The 12,721-nt window shown below is 42.0% G+C and overlaps 1 protein-coding gene across 3 annotated transcripts in view; it reads right to left on the minus strand.

Annotated features, from left to right (window-relative positions):
* PIEZO2 (piezo type mechanosensitive ion channel component 2) overlaps positions 1 to 12,721 on the minus strand; it is a 510,005-nt gene that overhangs the window by 415,957 nt on the left and 81,327 nt on the right. For all 3 annotated transcript variants that reach the window (XM_035029291.1, XM_035029293.1, XM_035029292.1), the window contains exon 2: positions 2,772 to 2,867. In XM_035029291.1, the coding sequence (XP_034885182.1) occupies positions 2,772 to 2,867 (96 nt within the window). The remainder of the gene's footprint in view (positions 1 to 2,771; positions 2,868 to 12,721) is intronic.

A 12,721-nucleotide genomic window follows, 5' to 3' on the forward strand; every position in this document is an offset into this window, starting at 1 on the left:
CCCTGTCTTAAACAACAACAATGGAGAGAGTGGGATTTACATTCAGAACTATCCCAGGAATGGGGCGCCTGAATGGCTCAGTCAGTTAAGTGACTGCCTTCAGCTCAGGTCATGATCCCAGGGTCCTGGGATCGAGCCCTGCATTGGGCTCCCTGCTCAGTGGGAATCCTGTTTCTCCCTCTGCCTGCCACTCTCCCTGCTTGTGCTCTCTCTCTCTCTGACAAATAAATAAATAGAATTAAAAAAAAAAAAAGAACTATCCCAGGAACGAAGCCACAGGAACACTCTCCGAGTTACGACTGGGAAATTCTCCACATGCTGGGCCCTCTATGGATACACTTAGAAGAAAAATAATCCCACGAGAAAAAAATAAATCCAACAGACCAAATGCAGGGCAGAAGGGCACGGAGTAACTTTTACAGGTCTGCACCACACTTCCAGCCCAGGGGGGTCTACGTCATTTCATGGTCCCGCCAATGTGCACAAACACCGTTGGCTCCAGAGGCAGTCCGAATTCACTCGTGGTTTCAGGCAGACTGTCTGCGAGCAGGTGGTATGGAGGTTGCTGACAGTTCTTTCAGTCTGACAATGTACTTTCTTACTGAATCAGGAGAAATGTGTGTGAACATGAACTTGAAGGTCTGAGTATGTGTGAGCCCGAGTCTTCCAGAAAAGCCACACCACGGTCACTCTTCCAGACCCATCGTTGCTTGTGTCCATGCCACGTCACCTTCGATGTCCTGGACTGTGCGCAGCCAGAAGTGCCCAGCATGGGATATCTCAAAACACAGATTTTAGAAATGCCTGGACTGCGAGCCCTGCATGTTCAGGAAAAAAAAGTGTGGAACATCCTCTCCTAGAGACCCTCTGTGTTTCCATAAACAAGCAAATAAATAAATAAATGAGGTTCTGTTGAATATCAGTCCCGCTGCTTGGCACTGAAATGCAGGAAAGAGGAAAGTAATCACGACACTGCTTCCATAATACTAACTGGAAAGATGCCTGTGGGTTTCCCTTTCGGGCCCCGTGCTTCCCTCTCCAGCATTAGAAGCAGCACCAGCAGACGCGTATGGGTGCTCATTGTGCTTTGTTTGTGCACTGACCTGGTCACATTTTGTTAACTCAGGATATTTCTTTGCATAGAGAAGAGCTGCTGTTTGCTTTTGATTTCATGTTTCACCTCTGAGCTTCCTGACATCGGTCCCTGGTGCACCCGGGTATACACAATGGGCTGATTGTCCCACACTTTGGACACAGTTTCACACCAACTCCTGCAGGGACTGAGGCAGCCCGACGGAAAGCAGGGCTGGTTAGCCGAGAAGAACACAAAGCCAGGTGCTGTCCCCTATGTCTGAAGGGCAAAACCCCATTACCTGACTTCCACATAAAATAATAAGCAGACACCCTGATATAAAAGGAAGAGAGAATTGAATTGAATCTATACAGCTACTCATTTTTAAAGCACTTTCTCCTGAATGTGTATGATATTTTATGATCCAAGCCATGAAATACAGCTTGCCTATACGTTATAATCTCGGCTCTGAGGCCCAAAACCAGTCTGTTTCAATGTCTTTGTTAATGTTGAACTGTCTGAATGAGGCTAGACTGGGTGTGGTCACGTGAACTGGCATTTTGAGGTTTGAGGAGGATTTGTACACATTCACTTTCCTCCGGCTCTTCTTTATGTGTTAAGGATTTCAGTGACTTAGAAGAGCTGTCACTTAAGGTCTTCCTCAGGCAGGGAAGTCATCATAGCATCTGCAGTCCTAACTATTCAGATGAGGAAACATAATACACATAGATGCAATAGCTAAGGGGGAGAATGGGAAAAGCAGAGCCGTGATGTGTTCTGCGTATACCGTCTTCACTTCTTTTCCTGAACAGTCACCACCATGAGTTGAGGACAACCAATGGCCTTTCCCATGCCACTCTGTCGGTGGGGTCAAACACAACTTCCTTTTTCTTTTTTTTTTCCAGCTTAATATACAGCCGTCACACTTACCTAAGACACTGGGCACAGTCCTTGTTGCGGATGGTATTGTTTGGAAAGCTAAACTATTAAATTGATTTGGTGTGGTTTAATGTTTATCCTTGTGGAAGAACTTCAAATATATAAATTTATAAGCCAGACCATGCTTCCTAATTAGAGCCTTAGAAGAAACAGTCACATTCTTTTCTATGCCTGCAGATTCTTGCAGAACAATGGGAGATGGATCTACAATTTTGCAGTGACATGCTTGAGAAACTATCCCTCAGACTCAGATTACTCTCTTTCAGTACTCAATTGAGGCATATGTAAGAGATCTCGGCTGATGTATAAACAAGTCATGACTGGGACCCGGTCTTACCCAGTTCTCCTGCTACGTGGCTTGGAAATGTAAGATGATGCTCTGCCTCCTTCCCACCTCCTGCCACATTCTCCCCAGCAACCCAATATGCAACGCATGTGCCAATGTTGCTCCACCCTCTGCCTTATTTTGTTGAAAATACATTGAATTCGTCTTAACTAGCCAAAATGTTCCAGATACATGCAAGCCTACCAATAAAGACCTACTCGGGAACTTGTATGGGAGGATAGCTGTGTAAGTGACAAAAATGTGTCACCAACAAGCTCCACACTACTCAACTTGCAGCCATCCACATGCCTGATGCCTGCTCCTAGATGGACCAGCATGATGCACAGACAGCATCACTTCCATCAGATAAAGACAAACCGAACAGCCCAGCAAAATTCATTCAGAGCATGGTAGGGAACAGCAAACATCTCTTACCTTGCATCGTTGTTTTTGTTGGTTCTGAGAACAAAGGGATGAGCAAGAGGTAGATGAGGTAGACAAAGGAGAGCCCATTGTACCGGAACGCACACGCTGCAGTTGGGAAGAGAGAAGAGAGGGAGAACGTCATTAATAATGGCAGGCTGCTGGAACCAGGGTGCACAGGCCTGTGTGGGTTACTGCGTCAGGGACCACTGGATCAAATGGTGACCTAAGTAGATATGTCAATTAGGAAGAAAAGACTGAGCATTTATTCTGTGTTTATCACTATGGTGAGCATCATGAGAAATGCAGAATGAAAATGCATGGTCCCTGCTCTTAAAATCTAACCAAGAAGGCAACATCCATATAACACCTGAATGAAGTCAGTGCATAAATAAGTCATAAATTAAGCTGGAGAAATTAAAATTGTTACAGAAATATAGAGGGCAATGGGATTGGTGAGGGTTTGGAATGTTCAGGTAAGCCTGGCCATGGAAGAGAGGAGACAGAAGAGAAAGAAAATAGAAGAAGCAGATTTGCTCAATGCTCCATGGCAGGGCTTTACACAAATTATCTCATTTAATCATCATTTTATAAGTAAGAATGCTCAGGCTCAGAAAGACTCAATCATTCACCTGAATCTCCCAACTAGGATTTGACCGAGTTAGAATTAACCTCGGGTCTGCCAGGCTCCTGACCCCATGCTCCTTCTTCCGCATCGCTTATCTCAGAGCTAGAACTCCAGAGACTTGCTCGAAGGGCGTGCCTTCCCTCTCCAGGTTCCCATTTCGCCATCTGTGAAGCAGACTTGATAACTGTCTCTAACACATAGCCTCATGAGGAATAAATAGAATGATATATAATAATACCTATGGCTCAGCATCTTGTATACAGGAAGCCCTCAAAAACATGAGCATTTATCATAAGCGTGCTCATTATTATTCAGGGAGAAGAAAGCGGGCAGTGTTCCATGCGGAAAGAAAATGAGCACATTATAGCAATAAAAAATAAATTTATTGGATGACTAAAGAAAAACTAAAGATCAGAAGGACTGAGTATGAGTCTGCAGCACGAGGAAATCTGTTTAATGATGACACAGGTGGAAAAATGTTGGAAGGAAAGCCGGTAGGAGAGAAAAGAGAGGGCAAGAGACATGGTATCCATACAGGGAGACCAGATCAAGAAGTGCTGGACTTGAGGAAGGATTTGAACAGAAGCATGGCAAAGGCCAGCCCCCAGCCTTTGCTTCGGATGGTTTACTCTAGAAGCCAGCAGTCAGAGACACAGTAGAGCAAAGTGAGGCGTGGTGTCTTAGGGAAAAAGGGAAGCCACAAACAGTGCTTTTTCATTCCAAAGGAACCGTGCACATATTTGTAACTTTTTTACCATCATGGACATTCCTAACCTCCTTTATGAAAGACCGGAGATGGAAAGAAACTTTCACACTATTGATGGGGCTGACAGGAAAACATATAATTAAGACAATGTAAAAGAATAAAAACATATGTTGGAACTTTGTAGATTTTTTTTTTTTTACTTCTGCTTCTTATTTCTCAACCATAGTGGAAGCTCCTTAAAAATAATTCAAAGATATTTGGGGATTCATTCAGTTGACAAATATTTTCTGAGCATGTACTATGTGCTGGGACCCACAAAGATCCTTTTCTACCTCAGGAAACTTACATTTTGGTAGGGGGATGTACGATAAACAACAAACATAATGAGAGGTCAATCACAAGGAACGCTGGAAGACAAGCACTATGTGAACAGGAAGTCAGCAGGGAAAGGGGGAGCAGGGGGCACTGAGGGGGGAGGACTGACTACAGCATTCAGTAGGAGCACTGAAGGTAAACCATTGTCAAGGAGAAAGTGAGATGTGGGCCAACAGGTGAGGTAGGTGAGCCAGTTGACAGAGTCTCTGTGGGAGATGGTGCCGGGCAGGGACTTGGAAAAGAAGGCCTGACCTGTGTGACCTGCCCCAGACAACCCCACCTGTTGGCAGCAGAGGTGGGGGTGCCAGCAGAGTCCTGGATGGGGCCAGATCCTGTGGACTTGCAAAAGATCTGAAGGCACTGGCTGTCACTTTGAGGTGTCAACTGAGTGCCGGCTGTCAGCCTTGGTCGAAGGCTGCAAGCCGGGGCTCCTGTGCCCACCTGCAGCTCCATGCCCCACCAATGCATTCCCTGCGTTCTGCACCACTGCCCAACTGAACAGCCAGCATCATCCATATGCTTTGCGGCTTCCTGCCTCTAGATCATGCCAACACCACTCTCTCCGACTGCAACACCTTCCCATCCTTCCTCCATCAGGCATACTGCTACATGGCTTACAAGTTTCCTTTTCTGGGTCATGGCATGGTCCATGTCCACAACCTCCCCAAACAGATGCATTTCACTCCCTGGTGCCTCTTCCAGAGCACTTGTCATTCAGTGTCACAGGCCTCTGTTTCGATGCCTGTGACCATCTCTGCTATCGCCATGGCCCCCGGCAGGAGGTGCTCATGCCCACGCCAGGAAGGAACAGTGAATAAATGAATGAAATGGAATGAAAACGACGTGAGGGCATCTGGGAAGGAAATCAGGGTATTAAGGTGCACAGCGTGCCTGGTCACATAAAAACACCGCAGCTGACATTTCAACAACAATAAACAAACATAAACATCTAATCAACTGGAATATTTCTTTCTTTTTAGCCTTCGGGTGTTTTTTTCAACCTTAAAATGAGGATGGTGCAGCAAAGTTACCTAATTCTGAGTATTTCTGGGTAAAAACTAAGATAGAACCCACTTGTATGATCGTAGCACTTTAAAGAGCATTCTCAGAGACCCATCTGCTGTTAATTTATCTCAGTAATAGCTTACAACAATGTGCTTGTTCTGTGTCAAGCCCTGATGGGTACACTTCATGTACATTAACTCATACTGTTACTATCTTCCTTTTACAGAGACTGTTATCACTCTCTTTCTACACAAGAAAAAGCAGGAAGCGCAGCTAAGGAACAAGGCAGTGGTTTGAGCCTGGGAGTCCAGTTCCCGAGGCTGCACTATCATTAGGAAGCATCATGGCCCCAGCATGACAACATGTCCTCACCTGTCCATCCTGTCCCTAGTTAACCGTCAGGGGTTCAGTGAGCCGGAGCCTGCCCTCCACAGGATGGCAAATGCTCTTGTATGTATCTTGCTCTTTCGGTTTTATAACCTCATTCTGTAAGGTTTCATATTATGCATGGTGGAAACGTGTTTACTGAGGAAATTCTCAAAGATTAACTTTGGAGGGGGGAGAACGGAGCCCGCTCTGGGTTTCCCACATCACAGCCTTCAGTTATCATTAGTTATAGCAAAGTCCAAAGACCTTAAGGAGAGGACAGGGACAACCCAGGGTGATAGGCAGCCTCCAAATGGTCCCCAGTAATCTCCACCTCCCGGCTGTCACGCCAGGATGTCATCCCCTGCTCTTGAATAGGGGCTTGAACTAATGGCTCACTTCCAGCGAATAGAAACTGTGAAAGTATCACGATCCGGCGTGGTGGCTTCTATCCTGGGTGCCCATCTGCCTCTCCCTTGCTCACTGTGAGGGAAGCCAGCTGCCGGGTTGCGAGCTGTCCCAGGGAGAGGCATATGGCAAGAGCTGAAGTCTCCAGCCAGTAGCCAGCCCTCACCAGCCAACAGCCACATGAGTTCGCCTGGAAGCAGCTCCTCCGGAGGCTGTGTCCTCACCACCCCCTCGGCTACAGCCCTGTGAGACAGCCTGCGCCAGACGTGTCCACCCGAGCCACCCCTGGCTTCCTGACTCCCAGAAACTCAGACAGTGTGCTGCTTTGAGCTGCTAAATACTTAGGTAATTTGTATGCAGCAATAGATACACAAACTTAAAAAAAAAACCAAGTCACTTGTAAAAATCCAACTTCATTTATTTTGTCTGAAATTATCCCATTTGACTGCTGACAGCAGCCCAACGGCTTAATTCCCTGCTTTACTTTTTATGTGTGAAGTTGCGACTCAGGAGCTCCCCCACCCTTGTGGGGACTCTGAATGACATTTCTAAGTGAGTTATCCTCATCAAGGGCAAAATATGCCTTTGAACTTGTCAACAGAACACATTCGAGCTAGAAAAGCCTTAGAAGGCAAATAGGAACAGCTCCTTTGCCAAACATGCTGTTGCCTTTGTTCAGGAGCACATTTATTACTCTTCATAAGGAGCTCTCGTATTCTGGCTGCACGGCGTTCCCGGATACCACACAGCTCTCATAGACTGTCAGGTCACCTGGACCTCCGCCCTCTGCCTCAAAAATTTGACTGCTGACAGAACAATTTTTTGAATTGCAAACCAAGGTGTGCAGAGGAGAAAGATTCTCTGATTTGGTGAAGAATGCACTGTAGTTTTCACTATCTTACCTGGTTTTAACCACCCAGAATTATGTGGAACCTCCCCAAAGGGATGACAACAGTTGACAGGAATTTCCCAAAAGAAAGACCTTGCCAGGCCTAGAGAGCTCACAATTACAAACTGTGAGTCAACAAGTTATCAAATGGAGTGCTTCATAAACATTAATAGCATCATTTGAAATGTAAACAATTGAACTCTCCTCATTAACAAGCTTCATTTTCTAAAGATGAAAGCTGGTAAGCAGTTTTGGCAAAATTCTCCAAGAAGGAAATGATTTGACTTTGACAATTTAGTTTATCAAAATAGAAAGGGGAAAAATGTCTTGCAGGTATGAAGTTGTTAAGATGGCCGTGTAACATTTATAAAAATACTTGGTTATAGTTTGTGTACAGATCTTCCTTGACTTACAATGGGGTTATGTCCCAGTAAAACCAAAGTATGTTGAAAATATCATAAGCTGAAAATGCATTGAATACACCTAACCTGTTGAATATCATAGCTCAGCCAAGCCTACCTTAAACTCGTGCAGGATGCTACAGTTGAGCAGATCATCTGACACAAAGCGGATTGTATAACCACGTGTTGAATAGTTCATGTAACTGACTGACTTCAGTACTGAAAGTGACAAACACAAGGGCTGTATGGATACAGAATGGTAAGAATGTAAGTGTTGGCTACTGACCCTCTGCCCACAGGATGGACTGGGAGCAGCTGCTGCTGCCCAGCATCATGGGAGAACACTGCACCGCAGGTCGCTAGCCCAGGAAAAGATCCAAATACCAAATTCAAAATAAAAGGTTCCTATTGAATGCATATTGCTTTCACTACCCTCCAAAAATTGTTAAGTCGAATCATCATTAAGTCAGGGCCGCCTGTATAATAATTTCCCCCATCATTACCATATGATCATGGAGAAGTTTATGCACATTTTAATTTGCCCTTCCATAATAGTTGAAGGCAATAATTTTAGATTATGTTATTAAAGGTAAGTGCTCTCGGAGCTGAATTTTTAGCCAGATGTGATCTACTTCCTTCATACCCTTTAGCAAGGCCAAACAACATCTCACTATTAATGGCCTGGGAGACAATGCTTTAAATGTTTAGAATCTCCATTTCAACTAAGTACATTCTAAATGCTCTTTATTGCCTCCAGGAGCTTTGTTTATTTTAACAGTTGCCAGAGCAGTAGATACACATTGCTCAGAATAAGCAACTTCAATACCAAGTGACAAAATAGTTCTGTCAATTCAGTGATTCCAGAAATTTTTTTTCGTTCGTACTTTTAATATTTTTCCTTCTCGACTCTGAAGCAATCAATTGCTTTTAAAAGGATATCCTCTCAAAATCCTGGTTATTTTATTTAAAAAAAAAAATGACAAGAGAATTAGTTGCAAGTATTTACAATAGAGCAGGAAAAAAAATTAAACAATGGTAGATTTTTCCTAAGGAAAACCATCACAGAAATGAGAGACAGGAAAAAGGCTGTTATGTTACCTGATTCATTGCCTATTTGTGTAGAATTCTTTTTCCCATTATACACTCCTGTGGTTTACACCCGGTTAAAGTCATAAACGTCTCAAGTAGTGGTGCTTTAGAACTGACAATCAAGACCCAGTGCCCTGAGCTCTTCCCATTTCCTTTCTATCTGACCTCCACACCCATGAGAGTTGTTGTCCCAACAGCTTCCTTCAGAAAGTTACAAAATAGTTTCATCAAGAAAGATGTTAGCAGAAGGTCTCTCCACTACAGTTCATAAAGGCAAAACATATGCTTGCACACTTATTTTTATCACGTAGCTCCTGCATTATATTCGTCGTGCATACCCTAAGAATGTTCATACATTTGTGCCACAAAAGGCTAATAGAAATAATTTTCAAATAAGAAAATATGTTATCACATTGAGGGATAGTCCCTATATTTTAACATTACATTTTGATCCAGAGATGTATGAAAGGTGACTTTGGGCCTGGGAGTTTGTCAGTATAACACTGAATCCATCAGTCATGCATGTCTCACTCTTGAAGAAATAGAAGTAGCTCCCCACAAAAAAGAAATAGTAATGATGTGACACGATGGAGGTGTTAGCTACACCACACTGGTCATAATTTTGCATTATATAAGTATATCAAATCAACACATTGTATACCTTAAATCTACACGATGTTTTATGTCAGTTATATCTCAGCAAAACTGGAAAAGAAGAGAAATATTATATTGCACACTAATTTCATTAAAGAAGTTGGTTAAAAGAATGTAATTTTAGAATAAAACATCAAGGAAAATAAGACTTTTATAAGGTAATGGATTGCAAGGTCTTAGAATCAAATTGTAGTAGCAGAAAATCATAACCATTACTAACCATAACCATTGCTAAAATTTCTAAGCCAGTTTAAGGAAAAATCAGGTGAAAGCATCTCATTTATAAAGGATAGAAGCCTTTGGTCTGAGTTTTCTATTTATGCAAAATAACCTGGAGTACTATCTGCAAAATATGAGTTGAACTGGTGGGGGGGGGTCACTAAAATCTTAGATTTTTTTTTTTGGCCTATGAATTTAAACAGTAATTGCCTTTTAAATTCTTATAAAAAGGAAAGATTCAGTTTTCTATTTTAATTAATTTAATATACATCAACAAATATTACTAACAGTATAAGAAGTTTAACTGAGTTTTCCAAACTCATCCTGATTGATTGTATAGTTTGCATGAAAGAAATTTTAAAGAATATGGTGCTAACTTTTCCCTCCTTATAAATATCTTTTAATATGTTATTCACCATCTCATAAGTTTCCCCACAGAAATTTGTCACATTTAAAATGCAAATCCTTTTGCTCAAGCTTGACCCTGCTCATGCTAAGTAACTCCCTCTGATTCAACAGAAAAACAGCACAGATTATTTCCTGTGATTGCAAATGAGTAAACAAAGCTTTTATGCTAACGGATAGTTTCTTAAGCTATTTGAAAAATTATATTAGGCATTAGATCTATTTCATTAGGAGTATGAAGAGCCTTACATTTAAATCCACAGTTCCTCAGCTTACCCCAAATAAAACTTGCTCTCTTACCACCGTGATAAATAAGACATTAGGGTGGGTGGGTGAAGTTTGACAAAGGTCAAACTTTACAACTGTTTATTTGCCCTCTCATTTTGGTAGCTTTTTTATCTATAGAAGAGGAGAGTCAGTATTTGCAGACTGGGAGACCGAGAGTGAAGATGGGGCTAACTTGCTCAGGTTCCTGTCACTGTGTTTACTGATTTAGAAATCACTCCTCCTCCTTCATACATTAATTCTCAATGGAGGAAGGTACCTTTTAACTCAGTCTTAATTCACTTCCATGTAACTGAACAATTTACAAAGCTATGGGTCATTATACCTCTCCAGCAATCTGTTACTAGCAGAATATAGATCCTCTTTTAGTTTTTCAAATTATTGATCACAATGAAGCCTGAGCCTGTAAAAAAGATGAATTGTAAGAATTTAAAAACTTATTTTCCTCAGTAAAAACATTATTTTTAAAGTAAGAGAGCAGTCACTCATGTTTAATCTTATACTAACTTTTCAGTTCTAGCTTTTGACTTTTAATTAATTCTGTCTTCATGAACTCGATCTTACTTATTTTTAATTAATGCTACTTTTCTGTAAATTTCCCAAAGGTTAACTTCTCTTCCTAAAACAATATAAATTCTACTATACTGGGGCACCTGGGTGGCTCAGTTGGTTAAGCGGCTGCCTTCGGCTCAGGTCATGATATCAGGGTCCTGGGATCCAGCCCAGCATGGCATCAGGCTCCCTGCTCAGCAGGGGGTCTGCTTCTCCCTCTCCGACTCCCCGTGCTTGTGTCCCCTCTCTCACTGTCTCTCTCTCTGTCAAATAAATAAATAAAATCTTCAAAATAAAATAAAATATATAAATTCTACTATAGGACAAATTCACTGTAGCGGGGTTTTTACATCATTGGTCTTCTGAAAAAACTAAGAGAAGTGGTTAGGACCCTAATGATAAAGCAAAGTTCCATACTTGACTTTTGTTTACTTAGATTTGTAAATGCCACAATCTTTTACAAGTTCACCTTTACAGACTCATGGAGACTTCAAATTTAGAAACTTATCTTCCATCCAGGTGGTTGTCAGTATCTCTAAACTATTAGGTTGAGCCACTGAGCTTGATATGTCATAAATGGTTAAATAGTAGCAAGTTCATATGAGTCAAACTGTGTTACAAGTGGAGGATAAACATCACTTCCATTTCAGAAATAAGAGAATCAACCGCAATGCCATCCTATCTGTAAGCAACTTGAGACAGCTATGGAAATGGTGGGACAGCCAGGGCCAGAAAACAGATGGATACATGTAGAAATGTAGGCTCTGTGTAAGCAGCAGTGGCTTTTTAATAACAGGATTGATTTATAGCCTGCCACAGTTTCCTTCTTTGAAGGACTTAGTAAACTGTGAATTTCATGTGTAGGCTGTCCCTGTAGGTTGTAGAATAGTCTCCATTATTCTCGGCAGCATCCTTTCTGGGCTGATATGTACACTAGCACAAGAAGAAATCAATGCAGTTCACTATAATAAAGTCAAGCTTCTTCCATCAGCACGCAATGCTGTGCAGCGTTGTATCTTGTTCAATAACTAATATGGCTCAAAATTGGTGAAAAAATTATCATTTTTATCTTGACAGATTTACTTGGACATCCTGCCTGCTTCTTTCTGGAAACACCCTCTTCCCTGCCATCTATAGACCTATTGTTATTGGCTTCCAAATATTTCTGGTGCCAGAGAAGTAGTAGACACACTTTTCATGGCATGAATTCAACCCTTGCCCATGTCTGGGGTTTATGCTTATGACACCACACTAATGAGGAACAGCCTCTGACCACAGTGTCAAATCCTCACTCCCAGAACAACATCCAAAATGAAATGAATTGGACTAATGCCTTAAAATTAGCCTCTTCTGCCAGATCTCTTTTTTTCTGTCTTTAACTCTGCAGAATCTTTGACCTTGGATTTAGTCCCTTCCTCATCACTTCAAATGCTGATTGCACACAAAGTCTGTGTCTCTGAGAATGGAGTGGGTACAAAAGAATCCTTGCAGTGAACAAACTAAAGAGATGTCTAGGTTTGCCCACCCAACCACATCCCACTCCCCAGACTGCCTTGGCCTTTCCTACTCTCTTCCTTATTACCTTTCTTTTCAATATACACCACATTCTTCTGCCTTATAAAATTAAGGTTTAAATTTTAAAAATTGTTTATAGGGAGCTCTATTTAGAGAATGAGAGCAACAATTCCAGTAATGTATTTAAGCTTATTCCAGGTGTTTTCATTGGCTCACAGCCTTGACCTGATAAAGCATTTGATTTTTGGTCAATAGATAAAGAAGTCTTGGATCTCCTAAATTTCCAGGCATAAGATGACATTTTACTCTTCCTGACCTATCATTATGCCCTGTATTTACTAGATGATCCACAATGTGTCAGAACTTTCTCCAAAGTCCCCCCAAATGAGACTGGGTATCGCGGTCTATCTCCAAAATGCAGGTATGAATCATGAGCCACTGTGAAGCTAAGCTGGTTAGTTCATA

This window comes from Mirounga leonina, unplaced genomic scaffold, assembly GCF_011800145.1.
Source record: "Mirounga leonina isolate KUSES-001 unplaced genomic scaffold, KU_Mleo_1.0 Mir_228, whole genome shotgun sequence".
Classification (NCBI taxonomy): domain Eukaryota; kingdom Metazoa; phylum Chordata; class Mammalia; order Carnivora; family Phocidae; genus Mirounga; species Mirounga leonina.